Source organism: Salmo salar, chromosome ssa02 (assembly GCF_905237065.1).
Source record: "Salmo salar chromosome ssa02, Ssal_v3.1, whole genome shotgun sequence".
NCBI lineage: Eukaryota > Metazoa > Chordata > Actinopteri > Salmoniformes > Salmonidae > Salmo > Salmo salar.
Window position 1 is genome coordinate 84,896,288 of NC_059443.1, and position 25,359 is coordinate 84,921,646.

Genomic DNA, 25,359 nt, shown 5'->3' on the forward strand with positions numbered 1-25,359 from the left:
CCGCGACAAGGTAGCACGTCCGGTGAACAGGTCAGGGTTCCATAGCCGCAGGCAGAACAGTTGAAACTGCAGCAGCAGCACGACCAGGTGGACTGGGGACAGCAAGGAGTCCTAGGGCTTAGGTCGAGAGAGAGAGAGAGAGAGAGAGAGAGAGAGAGAGAGAGAGAATATTAGGGGGGGTGCTGGATTACAATTACTTGTTACACAAAATCAATTTTTCTGAGCAATTGTATTAGAATCAAATTATATATTTTCCAATTTTATAGCTCATTGTTTGAATTATTTATTTTGTACAGTCGTTTTTGCTCATCTTTATCAAGGATGTCAATCATTTCAGACCCCACTTTATCTCCACACTGCTCCTACATGGTGTAACAATACCTAATGTAGAAGTACAGGACCTGGGCACAGCGGTCTCAGGCACTGCATCTCAGTCCATTGAGAGCATCCTGTCGGGCTGTATCACATCCTGGTACGGCAACTGCAACTACCTGCCCTCCATGACACCTATAGCAACCGATGTCATAGGAAGGCCAAAAAGATCATCAAGTATAACAACCACCCAAGCCACTGCCTGTTCACACCATTATCATCCAGAAGGCGAGGTCAGTACAGGTGCATCAAAGCTGGGACCGAGAGATTGAGAAACATCTTCTATCTCAAGGCCATTAGACTGCTAAACAGCCATCACTAGCACAGAGAGGCTGCTGCCCACATTGAGACCCAATCACTGGACACGTTAATACATGGATCACCAGTCACTTTATACAATGCCACTTTAATAACGTTTACATATCTTACATTACTCATATCACATGTATATACTGTATTTTATACCAGATGGTAGAGAGCTCCATATTCTAGTATGACTACCAGAGAGCTCCATATTCTGTTATCAGAGAGCTCCATATTCTAGTATGACTACCAGAGAGCTCCATATTCTGTTATCAGAGAGCTCCATATTCTATTATGACTACCAGAGAGCTCCATATTCTATTATGACTACCAGAGAGCTCCATATTCTATTATGACTACCAGAGAGCTCCATATTCTGTTATCAGAGAGCTCCATATTCTAGTATGACTACCAGAGAGCTCCATATTCTATTACCAGAGAGCTCCATATTCTATTATCAGAGAGCTCCATATTCTATTACCAGAGAGCTCCATATTCTATTATGACTATCAGAGAGCTCCATATTCTATTATGACAACCAGAGAGCTCCATATTCTATTATGACTATCAGAGAGCTCCATATTCTATTATGACTATCAGAGAGCTCCATATTCTATTATCAGAGAGCGCCATATTCTATTATGACTACCAGAGAGCCCCATATTCTATTATGACTATCAGAGAGCTCCATATTCTATTATGACTACCAGAGAGCTCCATATTCTATTATGACTACCAGAGAGCTCCATATTCTATTATGACTATCAGAGAGCTCCATATTCTATTATGACACAAGAGAGCTCCATATTCTATTATGACTATCAGAGAGCCCCATATTCTATTATGACTACCAGAGAGCTCCATATTCTATTATGACTATCAGAGAGCTCCATATTCTATTATGACAACCAGAGAGCTCCATATTCTATTATGACTATCAGAGAGCTCCATATTCTATTATGACAACCAGAGAGCTCCATATTCTATTATGACTATCAGAGAGCTCCATATTCTATTATGACTATCAGAGAGCTCCATATTCTATTATCAGAGAGCGCCATATTCTATTATGACTATCAGAGAGCTCCACATTCTGTTATCAGAGAGCTCCATATTCTATTATGACTACCAGAGAGCCCCATATTCTATTATGACTATCAGAGAGCTCCATATTCTATTATGACAACCAGAGAGATCCATATTCTATTATGACTATCAGAGAGCTCCATATTCTATTATGACTATCAGAGAGCTCCATATTCTATTATGACTATCAGAGAGCTCCATATTCTATTATGACTATCAGAGAGCTCCACATTCTGTTATCAGAGAGCTCCATATTCTATTATGACTACCAGAGAGCCCCATATTCTATTATGACTATCAGAGAGCTCCATATTCTATTATGACTATCAGAGAGCTCCATATTCTATTATGACTATCAGAGAGCTCCATATTCTATTATGACTATCAGAGAGCTCCATATTCTATTATGACTATCAGAGAGCTCCATATTCTATTATGACTACCAGAGAGCTCCATATTCTATTATCAGAGAGCGCCATATTCTATTATGACTATCAGAGAGCTCCACATTCTGTTATCAGAGAGCTCCATATTCTATTATGACTACCAGAGAGCCCCATATTCTATTATGACTATCAGAGAGCTCCATATTCTATTATGACTATCAGAGAGCTCCATATTCTATTATGACTATCAGAGAGTTCCATATTCTATTATGACTATCATAGAGCTCCATATTCTATTATGACTATCAGAGAGCTCCATATTCTATTATGACTATCAAAGAGCTCCATATTCTATTATGACAACCAGAGAGCTCCATATTCTATTATGACTATCAGAGAGCTCCATATTCTATTATGACTATCAGAGAGCTCCACATTCTGTTATCAGAGAGCTCCATATTCTATTATGACTATCAAAGAGCTCCATATTCTATTATGACAACCAGAGAGCTCCATATTCTATTATGACTACCAGAGAGCCCCATATTCTATTATGACTATCAGAGAGCTCCATATTCTATTATGACTATCAGAGAGCTCCATATTCTATTATGACTATCAGAGAGCTCCATATTCTATTATGACTATCAGAGAGCTCCATATTCTATTATGACAACCAGAGAGCTCCATATTCTATTATGACTATCAGAGAGCTCCATATTCTATTATGACAACCAGAGAGCTCCATATTCTATTATGACTATCAGAGAGATCCATATTCTATTATGACAACCAGAGAGCTCCATATTCTATTATGACTATCAGAGAGCTCCATATTCTATTATGACTATCAGAGAGCTCCATATTCTATTATCAGAGAGCGCCATATTCTATTATGACTATCAGAGAGCTCCACATTCTGTTATCAGAGAGCTCCATATTCTATTATGACTACCAGAGAGCCCCATATTCTATTATGACTATCAGAGAGCTCCATATTCTATTATGACTATCAGAGAGCTCCATATTCTATTATGACTATCAGAGAGCTCCATATTCTATTATGACAACCAGAGAGCTCCATATTCTATTATGACTATCAGAGAGCTCCATATTCTTTTATGACTATCAGAGAGCTCCATATTCTATTATGACTATCAAAGAGCTCCATATTCTGTTATGACTACCAGAGAGCTTCATATTCTGTTATCAGAGAGCTCCATATTCTATTATCTGAGAGCTCCATATTCTATTATGACTATCAGAGAGCTCCATATTCTATTATGACTATCAAAGAGCTCCACATTCTATTATGACTATCAGAGAGCTCCATATTCTATTATCAGAGAGCTCCATATTCTATTATCTGAGAGCTCCATATTCTATTATGACTATCAGAGAGCTCCATATTCTATTATGACTACCAGAGAGCTCCATATTCTATTATCAGAGAGCTCCATATTCTATTATGACTATCAGAGAGCTCCATATTCTATTATGACTACCAGAGAGCTCCATATTCTATTATCAGAGAGCTCCATATTCTATTATGACTACCAGAGAGCTCCATATTCTATTATCAGAGAGCTCCATATTCTATTATCAGAGAGCTCCATATTCTATTATGACTACCAGAGAGCTCCATATTATATTATCAGAGAACTCCATATTCTATTATGACTATCAGAGAGCTCCATATTCTATTATGACTATCAGAGAGCTCCATATTCTATTATCAGAGAGCGCCATACTCTATTATGACTATCAGAGAGCTCCACATTCTGTTATCAGAGAGCTCCATATTCTATTATGACTACCAGAGAGCCCCATATTCTATTATGACTATCAGAGAGCTCCATATTCTATTATGACTATCAGAGAGCTCCATATTCTATTATGACTATCAGAGAGCTCCATATTCTATTATGACTATCAGAGAGCTCCATATTCTATTATGACTATCAGAGAGCTCCATATTCTATTATGACTATCAGAGAGCTCCATATTCTATTATGACTATCAGAGAGTTCCATATTCTATTATGACTATCATAGAGCTCCATATTCTATTATGACTATCAGAGAGCTCCATATTCTATTATGACTATCAGAGAGCTCCATATTCTATTATGACAACCAGAGAGCTCCATATTCTATTATGACTATCAGAGAGCGCCATATTCTATTATGACTATCAGAGAGCTCCACATTCTGTTATCAGAGAGCTCCATATTCTATTATGACTATCAAAGAGCTCCATATTCTATTATGACAACCAGAGAGCTCCATATTCTATTATGACTACCAGAGAGCCCCATATTATATTATGACTATCAGAGAGCTCCATATTCTATTATGACTATCAGAGAGCTCCATATTCTATTATGACTATCAGAGAGCTCCATATTCTATTATGACTATCAGAGAGCTCCATATTCTATTATGACAACCAGAGAGCTCCATATTCTATTATGACTATCAGAGAGCTCCATATTCTATTATGACAACCAGAGAGCTCCATATTCTATTATGACTATCAGAGAGATCCATATTCTATTATGACAACCAGAGAGCTCCATATTCTATTATGACTATCAGAGAGCTCCATATTCTATTATGACTATCAGAGAGCTCCATATTCTATTATCAGAGAGCGCCATATTCTATTATGACTATCAGAGAGCTCCACATTCTGTTATCAGAGAGCTCCATATTCTATTATGACTACCAGAGAGCCCCATATTCTATTATGACTATCAGAGAGCTCCATATTCTATTATGACTATCAGAGAGCTCCATATTCTATTATGACTATCAGAGAGCTCCATATTCTATTATGACTATCAGAGAGCTCCATATTCTATTATGACTATCATAGAGCTCCATATTCTTTTATGACTATCAGAGAGCTCCATATTCTATTATGACTATCAAAGAGCTCCATATTCTGTTATGACTACCAGAGAGCTTCATATTCTGTTATCAGAGAGCTCCATATTCTATTATCTGAGAGCTCCATATTCTATTATGACTATCAGAGAGCTCCATATTCTATTATGACTATCAAAGAGCTCCACATTCTATTATGACTATCAGAGAGCTCCATATTCTATTATCAGAGAGCTCCATATTCTATTATCTGAGAGCTCCATATTCTATTATGACTATCAGAGAGCTCCATATTCTATTATGACTACCAGAGAGCTCCATATTCTATTATCAGAGAGCTCCATATTCTATTATGACTATCAGAGAGCTCCATATTCTATTATGACTACCAGAGAGCTCCATATTCTATTATCAGAGAGCTCCATATTCTATTATGACTACCAGAGAGCTCCATATTCTATTATCAGAGACTCCTTCTATTCAGAGAGCTCCATATTCTATTATGACTACCAGAGAGCTCCATATTCTATTATTCAGAGAGCTCCATATTCTATTATGACTATCAGAGAGCTCCATATTCTATTATGACAACCAGAGAGCTCCATATTCTATTATCAGAGAGCGCCATATTCTATTATGACTATCAGAGAGCTCCACATTCTGTTATCAGAGAGCTCCATATTCTATTATGACTACCAGAGAGCCCCATATTCTATTATGACTATCAGAGAGCTCCATATTCTATTATGACTATCAGAGAGCTCCATATTCTATTATGACTATCAGAGAGCTCCATATTCTATTATGACTATCATAGAGCTCCATATTCTATTATGACTATCAGAGAGCTCCATATTCTATTATGACTATCAGAGAGCTCCATATTCTATTATGACAACCAGAGAGCTCCATATTCTATTATGACTATCAGAGAGCTCCATATTCTATTATGACAACCAGAGAGCTCCATATTCTATTATGACTATCAGAGAGATCCATATTCTATTATGACAACCAGAGAGCTCCATATTCTATTATGACTATCAGAGAGCTCCATATTCTATTATGACTATCAGAGAGCTCCATATTCTATTATCAGAGAGCGCCATATTCTATTATGACTATCAGAGAGCTCCACATTCTGTTATCAGAGAGCTCCATATTCTATTATGACTACCAGAGAGCCCCATATTCTATTATGACTATCAGAGAGCTCCATATTCTATTATGACTATCAGAGAGCTCCATATTCTATTATGACTATCAGAGAGCTCCATATTCTATTATGACTATCAGAGAGCTCCATATTCTATTATGACTATCAAAGAGCTCCATATTCTGTTATGACTACCAGAGAGCTTCATATTCTGTTATCAGAGAGCTCCATATTCTATTATCTGAGAGCTCCATATTCTATTATGACTATCAGAGAGCTCCATATTCTATTATGACTATCAAAGAGCTCCACATTCTATTATGACTATCAGAGAGCTCCATATTCTATTATCAGAGAGCTCCATATTCTATTATCTGAGAGCTCCATATTCTATTATGACTATCAGAGAGCTCCATATTCTATTATGACTACCAGAGAGCTCCATATTCTATTATCAGAGAGCTCCATATTCTATTATCAGAGAGCTCCATATTCTATTATGACTACCAGAGAGCTCCATATTCTATTATCAGAGAGCTCCATATTCTATTATGACTACCAGAGAGCTCCATATTCTATTATCAGAGAGCTCCATATTCTATTATGACTACCAGAGAGCTCCATATTCTATTATCAGAGAACTCCATATTCTATTATGACTATCAGAGAGCTCCATATTCTATTATGACAACCAGAGAGCTCCATATTCTATTATGACTATCAGAGAGCTCCATATTCTATTATGACTATCAGAGAGCTCCATATTCTATTATGACTATCAGAGAGCTCCATATTATATTACTAGAGAGCTCCATATTCTTTATATATATATATATATATATATATATACAGTGGGGCAAAAAAGTATTTAATCAGCCACCAATTGTGCAAATTCTCCAACTTAAAAAAGATGAGAGAGGCCTGTAATTTTCATCATAGGTACACGTCAACTATGACAGACAAAATGAGAAGAAAAAATCCAGAAAATCACATTGTAGGATTTTTTATTAATTTATTTGCACGTTATGGTGGAAAATAAGTATTTGGTCACCTACAAACAAGTAAGATTTCTGGCTCTCACAGACCTGTAACTTCTTCTTTAAGAGGCTCCTCTGTCCTCCACTCGTTACCTGTATTAATGGCACCTGTTTGAACTTGTTATCAGTATTAAAGACACCTGTCCACAACCTCAAACAGTCACACTCCAAACTCCACTATGGCCAAGACCAAAGAGCTGTCAAAGGACACCAGAAACAAAATTGTAGACCTGCACCAGGCTGGGAAGACTGAATCTGCAATAGGTAAGCAGCTTGGTTTGAAGAAATCAACTGTGGGAGCAATTATTAGGAAATGGAAGACATACAAGACCACTGATAATCTCCCTCGATCTGGGGCTCCACGCAAGATCTCACCCCGTGGGGTCAAAATGATCACAAGAACGGTGAGCAAAAATCACAGAACCACACGGGGGGACCTAGTGAATGACCTGCAGAGAGCTGGGACCAAAGTAACAAAGCCTACCATCAGTAAGTAACACACTACGCCGCCAGGGACTCAAATCCTGCAGTGCAAGACGTTTACCCCTGCTTAAGCCAGTACATGTCCAGGCCCGTCTGAAGTTTGCTAGAGAGCATTTGGATGATCCAGAAGAGGATTGGGAGAATGTCATATGGTCAGATGAAACCAAAATAGAACTTTTTGGTAAAAACTCAACTCGTCGTGTTTAGAGGACAAAGAATGCCTAGTTGCATCCAAAGAACACCATACCTACTGTGAAGCATGGGGGTGGAAACATCATGCTTTGGGGCTGTTTTTCTGCAAAGGGACCAGGACGACTGATCCGTGTAAAGGAAAGAATGAATTGGGCCATGTATCGTGAGATTTTGAGTGAAAACCTCCTTCCATCAGCAAGGGCATTGAAGATGAAACGTGGCTGGGTCTTTCAGCATGACAATGATCCCAAACACACCGCCCGGGCAACAAAGGAGTGGCTTCGTAAGAAGCATTTCAAGGTCCTGGAGTGGCCTAGCCAGTCTTCAGATCTCAACCCCATAGAAAATCTTTGGAGGGAGTTGAAAGTCCGTGTTGCCCAGCGACAGCCCCAAAACATCACTGCTCTAGAGGAGATCTGCATGGAGGAATGGGCCAAAATACCAGCAACAGTGTGTGAAAACCTTGTGAAGACTTACAGAAAACGTTTGACCTGTGTCATTGCCAACAAAGGGTATATAACAAAGTATTGAGATAAACTTTTGTTATTGTCCAAATACTTATTTTCCACCATAATTTGCAAATAAATTCATAAAACATCCTACAATGTGATTTTCAAGAATTTTTTTTCTCATTTTGTCTGTCATAGTTGAAGTGTACCTATGATGAAAATTACAGGCCTCTCATCTTTTTAAGTGGGAGAACTTGCACAATTGGTGGCTGACTAAATACTTTTTTGCCACACTGTATATATATATATACATATATATATATATATATATATATATATATATATATACACTGCTCAAAAAAATATAGGGAACACTTAAACAACACAATGTAACTCCAAGTCAATCACACTTCTTTGAAATTAAACTGTCCACTTAGGAAGCAACACTGATTGACAATAAATTTCACATGCTGTTGTGCAAATGGAATAGACAACAGGTGGAAATTATAGGCAATTAGCAAGACACCCCCAATAAAGGAGTGGTTCTGCAGGTGGGGACCACAGACCACTTCTCAGTTCCTATGCTTCCTGGCTGATGTTTTGGTCACTTTTGAATGCTGGCGGTGCTTTCACTCTAGTGGTAGCATGAGACGGAGTCTACAACCCACACAAGTGGCTCAGGTAGTGCAGCTCATCCAGGATGGCACATCAATGCGAGCTGTGGCAAGAAGGTTTGCTGTGTCTGTCAGCATACTGTCCAGAGCATGGAGGCGCTACCAGGAGACAAGCCAGTACATCAGGAGACGTGGAGGAGGCCGTAGGAGGGCAACAACCCAGCAGCAGGACCGCTACCTCCGCCTTTGTGCAAGGAGGAGCAGGAGGAGCACTGCCAGAGCCCTGCAAAATGACCTCCAGCAGGCCACAAATGTGCATGTGTCTGCTCAAATGGTCAGAAACAGACTCCATGAGGGTGGTATGAGGGCCCGACGTCCACAGGTGGGGGTTGTGCTTACAGCCCAACACCGTGCAGGGAGTTTGGCATTTGCCAGAGAACACCAAGATTGGCAAATTCGCCACTGGCGCCCTGTGCTCTTCACAGATGAAAGCAGGTTCACACTGAGCACGTGACAGACATGACAGAGTCTGGAGACGCCGTGGAGAATGTTCTGCTGCCTGCAACATCCTCCAGCATGACCGGTTTGGCGGTGGGTCAGTCATGGTGTGGGGTGGCATTTTTTGGGGGGCCGCACAGCCCTCCATGTGCTCGCCAGAGATAGCCTGACTGCCATTAGGTACCGAGATGAGATCCTCAGACCCCTTGTGAGACCATATGCTGGTGCGGTAGGCCCTGGGTTCCTCCTAATGCAAGACAATGCTAGACCTCATGTGGCTGGAGTGTGTCAGCAGTTCCTGCAAGAGGAAGGCATTGATGCTATGGACTGGCCCGCCCGTTCCCCAGACCTGAATCCAATTGAGCACATCTGGGACATCATGTCTCGCTCCATCCACCAACGCTACGTTGCACCACAGACTGTCCAGGAGTTGGCGGATGCTTTAGTCCAGGTCTGGGAGGAGATCCCTCAGGAGACCATCCGCCACCTCATCAGGAGCATGCCCAGGCATTGTAGGGAGGTCATACAGGCACGTGGAGGCCACACACACTACTGAGCCTCATTTTGACTTGTTTTAAGGACATTACATCAAAGTTGGATCAGCCTGTAGTGTGGTTTTCCACTTTAATTTTGAGTGTGACTCCAAATCCAGACCTCCATGGGTTGATCAATTGGATTTCCATTGATTATTTTTGCGTGATTTTGTTGTCAGCACATTCAACTATGTAAAGAGAAAAGTATTTAATAAGATTATGTATTTCATTCAGATCTAGGATGTGTTGTTTAAGTGTTCCCTTTATTTTTTTGAGCAGTATATATATTTCACCTTTATTTGACCAGGTAGGCCAGTTGAGAACAAGTTCTCATTTACAACTGCGACTGGCCAAGATAAAGCAAAGCAGTGCGACACAAACAACAACACAGAGTTACACATGGAATAAACAAACATACAGTCAATAAATAACACAATAGAAAAAGTCTATATACAGTGTGTGCAAATGAGGTAAGATAAGGGAGGTAAGGCAATAAATAGGCCATTATGCGAAATAATTACAATTTAGCAATTAAACACTGGAGTGATAGATGTGCAGAAGATGAATGTGCAAGTAGAGATACTAGGGTGCAAATGAGCAAAAATAAATAAATAAATAAATAAAAGTATGGGGATGAGGTGGTTGGATGGGCTATTTACAGATGGGCTGTGTACAAGTGCAGTGATCTGTGAGCTGCTCTGACAGCTGGTGATTAAAGTTAGTGAGGGAGATACGAGTCTCCAGATTCAGTGATTTTTGCAATTCGTTCCAGTCATTGGCAGCAGAGAACTGGAAGGAGAGGCGGGCAAAGTAGGAATTGGCTTTGTGGGTGACCAGTGAAATATACCTGCTGGAGCGCGTGCTATGGGTGGGTGCTGCTATGGTGACCAGTGAGCTGAGATAAGGCGGGGCTTTACCTAGCAAAGACTTATAGATGACCTGGAGCCAGTGGGTTTGGCGACGAATGTGAAGCGAGGGAACAAGAGCGTATAGGTCGCAGTGGTGGGTAGTATATGGGGCTTTGGTGATAAAACAGATGGCACCGTGATAGACTGCATCCAATTTGTTGAGTAGAGTGTTGGAGGCTATTTTGTAAATGACATCGCCGAAGTCAAGGATCAGTAGAATAGTCAGTTTTACGAGGGTATGTTTGGCAGCATGAGTGAAGGATGCTTTGTTGTGAAATAGGAAGCTGATACTAGATTTAATTTTGGATTGGAGATGCTTAATGTGAGTCTGGAAGGAGAGTTTACAGTCTAACCAGACACCTAGGTATCTGTAGTTGTCCACATATTCTAAGTCAGAACCGTCCAGAGTAGTGATGCTGGACAGGCAGGCAGGTGCAGGCAGCGATCGGTTGAAGAGCATGCATTTAGTTTTACTTGCATTTAAGAGCAGTTGGAGGCCACGGAAGGAGAGTTGTATGGCATTGAAGCTTGTATGGAGGTTAGTTAACACAGTGTCCCAAGAAGGGCCAGAAGTATACAGAATGGTGTTGTCTGCGTAGAGGTGGATCAGAGAATCACCAGCAGCAAGAGCGACATCATTGATGTATACAGAGAAAAAAGTCGGCCTGAGAATTGAACCCTGTGGCAACCCCATAGAGACTGCCAGAGGTCCGGACAACAGGCCCTCCGATTTGACACACTGAACTATGTCTGAGAAGTAGTTGGTGAACCAGGCGAGGCAGTCATTTGAGAAACCAAGGCCGTTGAGTCTGCCGATAAGAATGTGGTGATTGACAGAGTCGAAAGCCTTGGCCAGGTCGATAAATACAGCTGCACAGTAATGTCTCTTATCGATGGCGGTTATGATATTATGACTATCAGAGAGTTCCATATTCTATTATGACTATCAGAGAGCTCCATATTCTATAATGACTATCAGAGAGCTCCAGCGGTGTAAAATACTTAAGTAAAAATACTTTAAAGTACTGCTTAAGTAGTTTTTTATCAAGACAATATATTGTCATCCCTTCTGCCTCTGATCTGGCGGACTCACTAAACACAAATGTATCTTTTGTAAATTATGTCTGAGTGTGCCCCTGGCTATCCATAACTTTTAAAAAAACAAGAAAATGGTGCTGTCTGCTTTGCATAATAGAAGGAATTTGAAGTGATTTATACTTTAACTCTTGATAGTAAAGTATATTTAGAACCAAATACTTTTACTCCAGTAGTATTTTACTGGGTGACCTTCTATTAAGCTATCTATAGTTGTACTCCAGTAGTATTTTACTGGGTGACCTTCTATTAAGCTATCTATAGTTTTACTCCAGTAGTATTTTACTGGGTGAGTTTCTATTAAGCTATCTATAGTTTTACTCCAGTAGTATTTTACTGGGTGACTTTCTATTAAGGTATCTATAGTTTTACTCCAGTAGTATTTTACTGGGTGACTTTCACTTTCACACCTTGTCTACTTGCTATACTAATGATCTGCTGTCCAGAAGGTAAGAGCAAACAGATCAATATCTTCCTGCAGTAAAGTTAGCACACTATTGACTCAAGAGAGGATGCTAATCAGTTCATCTCCGAAACCTCTCAAAAAACCAGACCAAAATAGTACAACTAGCTAGGGTAGCTACAAGTAAAAAAAACTGACCAAAATAGTACAACTAGCTAGGGTAGCTACAAGTAAAAAAGTACTGGAAGTAGGCTACCCATCCTTCACCCACAAACAAACATTATCAATAACATCTAGCATCACCATCTACAGTGTATTCAGACCCCTTCACCATTTCCACATTTTCTTACCTAACAGCTTTATTCTAAAATGGATGAAACCCCTTTTTTTACTAATCTACACACAATACCTTATAATGACAAAGAGAAAACAGGTTTTACATTTTTGCAAATTTATTACAAATAAACGAAAATACCTTATTTACATCAGTATTCAGACCCTTTTGATATGAGACTCGAAATTGAGCTCTGGTGCATCCTGTTTCCATTGATCATCCTTGAGATGTTTCTACAACTTGATTGGACAACACCTGTGGTAAATTCAATTGAATAGACATCATTTGGAAAGGCACACACCTATCTATAAAGGTTGACAGTGCATGTAAGAGCAAAAACCAAGCCATGAAGTCGAAAGAATTGTCCGAAGAGCTCAGAGACAGGATTGTGTCGAAGGCACAGATCTGGCGAAGGGTACCAAAAAATGCCTGCATCATTGAAGGTTCCTAAGGACACAGTGGTCTCGAGTGTCAGCCTCCTGGCAGAGGCAACCAGGTTTTTGGCTAAAATGTTGTGGTACTGGGTACAGTTCTTTGGCACTTGGATTAGAATTGGTGGCATGGTCAGATGACACATCCACCCTCATGAGAAGTTAAGGTTCGAATAAAAAAAAAGTATATTTAAAATAACATTCTATTCATCCAATTTTAATTTACATTTGAAAATTTCGTATTAATCGTATTAATTAACATCTAATAATTAAAAAAGAATAATCATTTAACCATTAACTAGACAAGTCAGGTAAGAATGAATTCTTATTCACAATGACGGCCTACCCCGGCCAAACCCTAACCTGGACGACGCTGGGCCAATTTTGCGCCGCCCTACGGGACTCCCAATCACGGCCGGTTGTGATTCAGCCTGGAATCAAACCAGGGTCTGAAGTGACGCCTCAAGCACTGAGATGTAGTGCCTCAGACCGATGTAGTGCCTGCCTCCCTCGGGAGCCCCAAAATACATAATGAACAATTGGAACACAATTATGAACATCTAAGGGTTCCATCAATCAGAATCCATAATCAAAACATGTCATAATCTAAACATGTCATAATCAAAACATGATTTCATATAAACAATATGATTTCGTATAAACAATATGATTTCATGTGGTATAAACAAAACACACATTTCAGAATACAGCCTCTATTCTGTCATGTGATTTCAAGTCCTCTGACCGGGAAAATGTCTTTCCGTCATTAGAGCAGTAGTAAGGCTTCTCTGCTGTATGTGTTTTTCATGCTCTTTCCGGTTCCCTAACTGACCTAAACTCTTTCTACACTGTGAGCAGTGGACGGTCTTATCCTCACCTGAGTGTGTGTATTCTCTCATGCTTTTTCAGGTTCCCTAATCGGGTAAATGTCTTTTGACACTGAGAGCAGTGGTAGGTCTTTTTTTCTGTGTGTGTCCCCTCGTGATATTTCAGGCCCCCTAACTGCGTAAAAGTCTTTTCACACAGGGAGCATTGGTAAGGCTTTTCTCCTGTGTGTTTCTTCTTATGCTCTTTTAGGTTCCCTAACTTGGTAAAATCCTTTCCGCACAAGGAGCAGTGGTACGGTTTCTCCCCTGTGTGCGTCCTCTCATGCTCTTTCAGGTCCCCTAACCACCTAAAACTCTTTCCACAGTGAGAGCAGGGGTAAGGCTTCTCTTCAGAGTGTATTTTCTCATGTTTTTTCAAATACCCTAACTGGGTAAACCGCTTTCCACACTGAGAGCAGTGGTAGAGTTTTTCTCCTGTGTGTATTCCTTCATGCCTTTTCAGATTTCCTAAATGTGTAAATCTCTTTCCACACTGGGTACATTGTAAAGGTTTTTCTCCTGTGTGTTTCTTCTTATGCTCTTTTACGTTCCCTAATGTGGTAAAATCCTTTCCACACTGAGAGCAATGGTAAGGCTTCTCCCCTGTGTGTGTCCTTTCATGCTGCTTCAGGTTCTCTAACCACCTAAAATTCTTTCCACACTGGGAACAGAGGTAAGCCTTCACTCCAGAGTGTATTCTCTCATGTATTTTTAGGTGTGCTAATCGAGTATAACGCTTTCCACACTGGGAGCAATGGAAAGGCTTCTCTCCTGTGTGTATCCTCTCATGCTCTTTTAGGTGCCTTAACCATGTAAAACCCTTTCCACACTGGGAACATCGGAAAGGCTTCTCTCCTGTGTGTATTTTCTCATGCTCTTTCAGAAGTGATGACTGGTTAAATCTCTTTTCACAATGGGAGCATTGGAAGAGTTTTTCTCTTGTGTGTGTTCTCTCATGCTCTTTGAGCTTACATAACCACTTAAAACTCTTTCCACACTGGGAGCAGTTGTGTCGTGTCGCTGGTTTGGGAATCTCTGGGTCTGGATCCCCTGAAGGACTCGTCCCGCTGTCAGAGTGAGAGTCTGGTTTCTCTCCTGCCAAAGATAAAACAGATTATTTTGTTAACAAATATTCCTGAATGAAACCTCCACATGATTAAACTGTGTTCCTATGAGGTTTAATCCAGACTAGATCCCTCATTATAAAATGCTGATTGGTTATTTGTGATAATCTCATGTAATGCCTTTTAAAAGTTCCATCCATCCTATTTTTTTTAGGGGAAGATTTAGGCTTTCTGATAATGTATAAATAATAATAAAACAAACAATGTAAACCCACCCACACTGTGCCATGAGGTCACTAAAACACCACAGAAAATCAGATATTTCCAGAACATGAAAGGAAATAGTAGAAACCCTTTTTTATAACTGTCAGGAAAGTTGACTGTTCAATCTGCTTCTGCTGTTTAGGGAAGCAAGATCTAGAAAAAAAGAAGCCCGGTTTAAATCTTAGATTTTCTTTAACTATCTCACCCGTATGCTTCTTTAAAAACATTAAGTCTTTGTCAATCCAAATGCCCAAATATTTATAGGAACCCGATCGATGGGAGAACCATCCAGTGAATAAATATATACCGTAAATTCCGGACTATAAGCCCCAACTTTTTTCCCAGGCTTTGAACCTCGCGGCTTAAACAATGATGCGGCTAATATATGGATTTTTCCCGCTTTCAATTAAAAAATAAAAATTAAAAAAACATTCTGTGACGTGCTCAGTTTTTTGGCGGCATGAAGCTTTTATTAGACCAATGAAATTGCCGAACGGGTTAAGGTCAAACAACTTTTTTGTTTACTGTTTAGATTAAATCGAGCGCTCTCAAACTTCCCATCATTCTGATTACAGTAGTCATTTTGTCACCCTCATCATGGCAAAGACACGGAGAAATGCATATGATGCAGCTTTCAAGTTGAAGGCAATTGATCTGGCTGTTGGAAAAGGAAATAGAGCTGCTGCACGGGAGCTTGGTCTTAATGAGTCGATGATAAGACGTTGGAAACAGCAGCGTGAGGAATTGACTCAGTGCAAAAAGACAACTAAAGCTTACTGCAAATGTTTTATTTTTTGTTACAAGCCGTGTTTCGTTAAAGCCTATTTATTTTTGTTACAAGCCGTGTTTCGTTAAAGCCTGTGTAAAGTTCATTTGTTTCAATGTACCGGTAGGCACCTGCGGCTTATAGACATGTGCGGCTTATTTATGTTCAAAATTTATAAAAATCAGTGGGTGCGGCTTATATTCAGGTGCGCTTAATAGTCCGGAAATTACGGTAGTTCATCTGAAACATCCTGGAGAGAACTACAGAACAACATGTATTTAGTCTTGTCCAAATTACAGTACAAGTTTTAAACCAACCAGGGCATTCTGTTAGGTAACAAGGTCAGACAGCAGCTCTAACATAGTCTGGTCAACAGTTGGGTCAATGGCATACATACAGTGCCTTCGGAAAGTATTCAGATCCTTTGACTTTTTCTACATTTTGTTACGGAACAGCCTTATTCAAAAATTGATTAAATAAAACATGTTCCTCAACAATCTACACACAATACCCCATAATGACATCACAATATCCCATAATGACATCACAATATCCCATAATGACATCACAATATCTCATAATGACAAAGTGAAAACAGGTTTAAAAAAAAAAAAATGAAATACCTTATTTACATAAGTATTCAGACCCTTTGCTATGAGACTCAAAATTAAGATCAGTTGCATCCCGTTTCCATTGATCATCCTAGAGATGTTTCTACAACTTGATTGGGATACCACCTGTGGTAAATTCAATTGATTGGACATCACACCTGTTTATATAGAACCTTCCAGAAGGACAACCATCTCTGCAGCACTCTACCAATCAGGCCTTTATGGTAGAGTGGCCAGACAGAAGCCACTCCTCAGTAAAAGGCACATGACAGCCTGCTTGGAGTTTGACAAATGGCACCTAAAGGACTGTCCGACCATGAGAAACAAGATTATCTGGTCTGATGAAACCAAAACTTAACTCATTGGCCTGAATGTCAAATCTGGAGGAAATCTAGCACTAGCCCTACGGTGAAGCGTGGTGGTGACAGCATCATACTGTGGGGATGTTGTTCAGCGGCAGGGCCTGGGAGACTAGTCAGGATCGAGGGAAAGATGAATGGAGCAAAGTTCAGAGAGATCCTTGATGAAAACCTGATCCAGAACGCTCAGGACCTCAGACTGGGGTCCTCATCTTTCCAACAGGACAATGACCCTAAGCACACAGCCAAGACAACGCAGGAGTGGCTTCAGAACAAGTCTCGGAATGTCCTTGAGTGGTCCAGCCAGAGCCAGGACTTGAACCTGGTCGAACATCTCTGGAGAGACCTGAAAATAGCTGTGCAGTGACGCTCCCCGTCCAACCTGACAGAGCTTCAGAGGATATGCAGAGAAGAATGGGAGAAACTCCCCAAATACAGGTGTGCCAAGCTTGTAGCGCCATACCCAAGAAGACTTGAGGCTGTAATCGCTGCCAAAGGTGCTTCAACAAAGTACTGAATACTTATGTAAATGTCATATTTCAGTTTTTATTTTTTATATATTTAACAAAAAATTATAAACAACCTGTTTTTGATTTGTCATTATGGAGAGAACATGGAGGAGAGAGACACACACAACAGAGAACATGGAGGAGAGAGACACACACAACAGAGAACATGGAGGAGAGAGACACACACAACAGAGAACATGGAGGAGAGACACACACACAACAGAGAACATGGAGGAGAGACACACACACAACAGAGAACATGGAGGAGAGACACAACAGAGAACATGGAGGAGAGACAACAGAGAACATGGAGGAGAGACACAACAGAGAACATGGAAGAGAGACACACACAGAGAACATGGAGGAGAGACACAACAGAGAACATGGAGGAGAGACAACAGAGAACATGGAGGAGAGACACAACAGAGAACATGGAGGAGAGACAACAGAGAACATGGAGGAGAGACAACAGAGAACATGGAGGAGAGACAACAGAGAACATGGAGGAGAGACAACAGAGAACATGGAGGAGAGACACAACAGAGAACATGGAGGAGAGACACAACAGAGAACATGGAGGAGAGACAACAGAGAACATGGAGGAGAGACAACAGAGAACATGGAGGAGAGACAACAGAGAACATGGAGGAGAGACAACAGAGAACATGGAGGAGAGACAACAGAGAACATGGAGGAGAGACAACAGAGAACATGGAGGAGAGACAACAGAGAACATGGAGGAGAGACAACAGAGAACATGGAGGAGAGACAACAGAGAACATGGAGGAGAGACAACAGAGAACATGGAGGAGAGACAACAGAGAACATGGAGGAGAGACAACAGAGAACATGGAGGAGAGACAACAGAGAACATGGAGGAGAGACAACAGAGAACATGGAGGAGAGACAACAGAGAACATGGAGGAGAGACACAACAGAGAATATGGAGGAGAGACAACAGAGAACATGGAGGAGAGACACAACAGAGAACATGGAGGAGAGACAACAGAGAACATGGAGGAGAGACAACAGAGAACATGGAGGAGAGACACACAGAGAACATGGAGGAGAGACAACAGAGAACATGGAGGAGAGACACAACAGAGAACATGGAGGAGACACAACAGAGAATATGGAGGAGAGACACAACAGAGAACATGGAGGAGAGACACAACAGAGAATATGAAACAGCATTAATACCATCGTTGCTGAGTGGGTGGGGGACAGCATGAATACCATCGTTGCTCAGTGGGTGGGGGACAGCATTAATACCATCGTTGCTGAGTGGGTGGGGGACAGCATTAATACCATCGTTACTGAGTGGGTGGGGGACAGCATTAATACCATCGTTGCTGAGTGGGTGGGGGACAGCATTAATACCATCGTTGCTGAGTGGGTGGGGGACAGCATTAATACCATCGTTGCTGAGTGGGTGGGGGACAGCATTAATACCATCGTTGCTGAGTGGGTGGGGGACAGCATGAATACCATCGTTGCTGAGTGGGTGGGGGACAGCATTAATACCATCGTTGCTGAGTGGGTGGGGGACAGCATTAATACCATCGTTGCTGAGTGGGTGGGGGACAGCATTAATACCATCGTTGCTGAGTGGGTGGGGGACAGCATGAATACCGGGGACTGTGAAGAGGCAAACACAAAAGGTACAGACACATGCATAAGCATACATTGTGATATTGTTGTATGTTGGTATTATACATTTAGTATTGTAGATACGTAGTGGTGTAATAATGTTATATGATGTACCGTTTTATCTTTTGTTTTCTGTGTAATGTAAGTGCCTTAATGTGTTTGGATCCCAGGAAGAGTAGCTGCTGCCTTGGCAGGAACTAATGGGGATCCATAATAAACCCCAGGAAGAGTAGGTGCTGCCTTGGCAGGAACTAATGGGGATCCATAATAAACCCCAGGAAGAGTAGCTGCTGCCTTAACAGGAACTAATGGGGATCCATAATAAACCCCATGAAGAGTAGTTGCTGCCTTGGCATGAACTAATGGGGATCCATAATAAACCCCAGGAAGAGTAGCTGCTGCCTTAACAGGAACTAATGGGGATCCATAATAAACCCCAGGAAGAGTAGTTGCTGCCTTGGCATGAACTAATGGGGATCCATAATAAACCCCAGGAAGAGTAGCTGCTGCCTTGGCAGGAACTAATGGGGATCCATAATAAACCCCAGGAAGAGTAGCTGCTGCCTTGGCATGAACTAATGGGGATCCATAATAAATACAAATACCATTGCTACTGAGTGGGTGGGGGACAGCATTAATACCATTGCTACTGAGTGGGTGGGGGACAGCATTAATACCATTGTTACTGAGTGGGTGGGGGACAGCATTAATACCATTGTTACTGAGTGGGTGGGGGACAGCATGAATACCATTGTTACTGAGTGGGTGGGGGACAGCATTAATACCATTGTTACTGAGTGGGTGGGGAACAGCATGAATACCATTGTTACTGAGTGGGTGGGGGACAGCATTAAGTGTGGGGGGGGGCGTCTGGTAGGGGTTCCACTAGTTACCACAGCCACAAAGTCAAATGAATGAAAACAAAAAATATATTTTTTGTCTTAATTTAAGGTTAGGCATAAAGTTAGCTTTGTGGTTAAGGTTAGGCATAAAGTTAGCTTTGTGGTTAAGGTTAGGCATGAAGTTAGCTTTGTGGTTAAGGTTAGGCATAAAGTTAGCTTTGTGGTTAAGGTTAGGCATAAAGTTAGCTTTGTGGTTAAGGTTAGGCATAAAGTTAGCTTTGTGGATAAGGTTAGGTTTAAAATCATATTTTACTATGATACTTAGACTTACTGACTAATAACTAGTGAGGATCGGTAGGAAGCCAGGACAGTAGTAGACTGAACCACATCTGAATTGTGAATTCAGGTCCTTTTATGATAAACCCCACCCGAAAAAATCGTTTAAACGTGAGAAAAGAAATGGCAGTTTAAACATTAAGAGAAATTGTACATTTGTCACATCCCTATGACGGCAGCCATGTCAGAGCACCACTAACAATACATGGGGAATATTTCAACTGAATGTCTAGAATTTGAACAATATTCAACATTCTAAAAGTTGGACCAATTCTCTAAATACATCATAATGCATTTCATAACAGTCTCATGTCTCAGGTTCAGCATCATTTAACTACCTCCATGTTTTGAGGATATACAGTGTTCATTTACAATTACATTGTTCACAAACAATGGAGTAAAACAAGCCTATATTTTAGGTTCTGAGCTCAGTGGACATTTATAAGTTATATTCTCCAAGAATCAATGGCGAGGCCCAGAGCATATATTAAAACGATACATTAATTCAACAAGGGCAGTTTGTGACCCTGACGGTACTCACTGGTGTTAATCAGATCTTCAGTCTCTTCTTCCTCTCCCAAAACGTCTTCCCCCTCCTCTTTTCTTAAGATAGCCTCCTTTTCCACTACAAAAGGTTCTCCCTCTTCTTTCACTATAACATCCTCTTCTTCTTTCAATGTGATGGCCTCCTCTTCCTCTTTTTTAATTCTGAAAGATTCTACCTCCTCCTCTTTTACTGTGACAGCCTCGATCTCCTCTTCCTCTTCATAAGGTTCTTTCTCTTCTTTCACTATAACATCCTCTTCTTCTTTCAATGTTATTGCCTCTTCCTCTTTTTTAATTCTGAAAACGAATACCTCTTCCACTGTGACAGCGTCTATCCCCTCTTCCTCTTCCACTGTGACAGCCTCTATCCCTTCTTCCACTGTAACATCCTCTACCTCGATCTCCTTTTTCATTCTGAAAGCATCCTCCTGTTCTTCTTTTGCGACAATGTTCATCCCCAGACCCTCTTTCTCCGACCAGTATATCCCCTCTTCTTTAGCAGGAGGGGAGCAGCTTAGTGAACTCATGGTTGGTGATGCTAGCTAGCTAACGTTAGTTAGCATTAACGAGTAGCGTGGTGCTAAGCTAACTTAGCAAGCCAGCTAGCTACCTGACTAACAACGTAAATATTAACTTAAATGGGACAACTAGCTACACGAAAGAAGTTTAAAACACAGAGGCAAATATACACCGACAGCGTCTAAAGAGCTCCAATGTTTCGGCAATGTTGGACAGCAAGCCACAGCGGTGACTGATTAGGCTGTCGTGAAACGGGTAAGATTAACTAAGTACTTCCGGGTCACGGATTTTTAGAATCCTTTAGAATAAGTCTTGTCCTGTATACTTTCTAAATTAATAATTTGTGAGAAAATGATGCAAAATGATGTGATTTATTTGTTTATTGTTATGTATATATTTTTATCTAAATGGTCACTAATATTTTTGCTGTGTACTCCTATCATTTATTGGGGCGGCAGGGTAGCCTAGTGGTTAGAGCGTTGGGCTAGTAACCAAAGATTACTGGATCGAATCCCCGAGCTGACAAGGTAAAACTCTGTCGTTCTGCCCCTGAACAAGGCAGTTCCCTGGTAGGCCGTCATTGAAAGTAAGAAAGAGTTGGCAAGTTAAACAAATGGAAAAAAATATATTGAAAAAATATGCCCCGTACATACTCACCTGTAAATTGTGTCAGGTAAAGGGGTCCATTCTCTTTTTCTTATTTTTTCAAATTGGCCATAAAAGTCACAAAGTCAGAAGGCCCGCCTACTCGTGTGATGACACTAATATCGCTTTACTGTTCTCGGAAAATGACCAATCAGATGAGGGTGTGTGATGACGCGTATGCAACCAACCGTTATAAATACAAAATGGTAATTGGATGTCTTATTCAAACTCAGCTTGCAAGCTTATCATGATGTTGGCTCTTACTCAGTTACTTGTCCTAAGCCAAATAGGTTTACTCTAATATCTGCATTGTTTAAAAAATATATATTTTAGTTTCAAATGTGCACAGTTTCACAGCATTGTGCACAAAAATTTACAATTTTTGAAATTGCCAGATTTTTTTGGCTGATATTAAGATGAAAACGTCAACCTTTTTACTTTATTTGTCACTCTGGCACCTTTATTATAGTAATTTATTTATTTAACATCTTGAGATTTTTACCTTAAACAGTAAGGTGATATACTTCCTCATATTTACCTGAAAACCAGGAAATCAGATAACGTGGATGCTGTTTATTATCGCCTTGCAGACCACCTTTTAGGTATTATGTATCAGTTCCTGTCTCTGTACAAAGGAATGGTCTTCAAGCTATGGAAGATGGAAAAACATTTAATAATAATAATAATTGATTGGAATTACATTGCACTTTTCTAGACGCCCAAAAGCGCTTTACAGTGTACAGGGAAACTCAGCTCCCTAACCACACTTATATATTCTTGCAATAAGTGCCATGGGATCTTTAGTGACCACAGCCACAAAGTCAGAAGGTCCGCCTCCTCGACCAATCAGATGAGAGAGATTGTATGCTGACCGGCTTCATAAGTGGCTTCATAAGTGCCATGGGATCTTTAGTGACCACAGAGTTGGGACACCCATTTTAAAGTCCCATCTTAAAGTCCCAATTTATGTTGTACAAGTGTATTACAGTGATCTGTCTTTGAACTTACTGCCTTCTTGTTACATTTCAGCAGCATATTTCTCTTTGGCTTTTGATTGTCTGTCTTTCCTCTGGTGGAGTGAAATTGTCTTTTGTTCCCTTTCAAGATCTGGGCACAAACACGTATGAATGCCACCAGGGGAAATGTATGTAAGTGGGGTTAGGTTGGTGAATTTCCCCCTGTACACTTTAAAGAGCTTTGGGTGTCTGGAAAAGTGCCAGGTAATTCCAATAAATTATTATTAAATGATTTGACATCTTCCATAGTTTGAAGACCATGCTTTTGTACAGGGACAGAAACTGGTACAAAATACCAAAAAGATGGACTGCAAGGCTATGATAAGGCTATGATAAACACGTCCACATTATCTGCTTCCCTGGTTTTAAGGTAAATATGAAAAGGTGTTGTATTCAGACCCCTTAACTTTTTGATGAAGTACAGACTTATTCTAAAATATATTTAAAAAAAAAAAATCCTCGTCAATCTACACACAATACCCCATTATGAAAAAGCAAAAACAGTTTTTTAGAAATTTTTGCAAACATATTAAAAATAAAAAATATAACATTTACATAAGTATGTTGACCAAGTATTCAGACCCTTGAGTATTTTGTTGAAGCACCTTTGTGGGCGATTACAGCTTCGAGACTTCTTGTGAATGACTCTACAAGCTTGGCACATCTGTATTTCTCCCATTCTTCTCTGCAGATCCTCTCAAGCTCTGTCAGGTCAGATGGGGAGCGTTGCTGCACAGCAATTTTCAGACCTCTCCAGAGATGTTCGATTGGGTTCAAGTCCGGGCTCTGGCTGGGCCACTCAAGGGCATTCCGAGACTTGTCACGAAGCCACTCCTGCATTGTCTTGGCTGTGTGCTTAGGGTCGTTGTCCTGTTGGAAAGGGAACCTTCGCCCCGGTCTGAGGTCCTGAGAGCTCTGGAGCAGGTTTTTATCAAGGATCTCTCTGTACTTTGCTCTATTCATCTTTCCCTCGATCCTCACTAGTTTCCCAGTCCCTGCCGCTGAAAAACATCCCCACAGCATGATACTCCCACCACCATGCCTCCCCGTAGGGAGGGTGCAAGATGTGACACTTGGCCAAAGAGTTCAATCTTGTTTTCACTATATATTTTACCTCTTGGGGATGTCATTCGAAAACATAATGTTAAATTTCACTGCTATGCGGACGACACACAGCTGTACATTTCAATGAAACATGGTGAAGCCCCAAAATTGCCCTCGCTAGAAGCCTGTGTTTCAGACATAAAGAAGTGGATGGCTGCAAACTTTCTACTTTTAAACTCGGACAAAACAGAGATGCTTGTTCTAGGTCCCAAGAAACAAAGAGATCTTCTGTTGAATCTGACAATTAATCTGGATGGTTGTACAGTCGTCTCAAATAAAACTGTGAAGGACCTCGGCGTTACTCTGGACCCTGATCTCTCTTTTGAAGAACATATTCAAGGACAGCTTTTTTCCATCTACGTAACATTGCAAAAATCAGAAACTTTCTGTCCTAAAATGACGCAGAAAAATTAATCCATGCTTTTGTTACTTCTAGGCTGGACTACTGCAATGCTCTACTTTCCGGCTACCCGGATAAAGCACTAAACAAACTTCAGTTAGTGCTAAATACGGCTGCTAGAATCCTGACTAGAACCAAAAAATTTCATCATATTACTCCAGTGCTAGCCTCCCTACACTGGCTTCCTGTTAAGGCAAGGGCTGATTTCAAGGTTTTACTGCTAACCTACAAAGCATTACATGGGCTTGCTCCTACCTATCTTTCCGATTTGGTCCTGCCGTACATACCTACACGTACGCTACGGTCACAAGACGCAGGCCTCCTAATTGTCTCTAGAATTTCTAAGCAAACGGCTGGAGGTAGGGCTTTCTCCTATAGAGCTCCATTTTTATGGAATGGTCTGCCTACCAATGTGAGAGACGCAGACTCAGTCTCAACCTTTAAGTCTTTACTGAAGACTTATCTCTTCAGTAGGTCCTATGATTAAGTATAGTCTGGCCCAGGAGTGTGAAGGTGAACGGAAAGGCTGGAGCAACGAACCGCCCTTGCTGTCTCTGCCTTGCCGGTTCCCCTCTTTCCACTGGGATTCTCTGCCTCTAACCCTTTTACAGGGGCTGAGTCACTGGCTTACTGGTGTTCTTCCATGCCGTCCATGGGAGGGGTGCGTCACTTGAGTGGGTTGAGTCACTGACGT

General features: G+C 40.8%; 1 protein-coding gene across 1 annotated transcript; it reads right to left on the minus strand.

Moving 5' to 3' along the window:
- Nucleotides 1-12,948: 12,948 nt before the first annotated feature.
- On the minus strand, nucleotides 12,949-21,750 carry LOC106595687 (zinc finger protein OZF-like). The gene is made up of 2 exons (XM_014187059.2): nucleotides 20,977-21,750; nucleotides 12,949-15,129 (listed from the first exon to the last, which is right to left on the minus strand). Exons 1-2 carry the CDS (start codon nucleotides 21,506-21,508, stop codon nucleotides 14,042-14,044), a joined length of 1,620 nt encoding a protein of 539 aa, XP_014042534.2. The 5' UTR covers nucleotides 21,509-21,750; the 3' UTR covers nucleotides 12,949-14,041.
- Nucleotides 21,751-25,359: the final 3,609 nt, after the last annotated feature.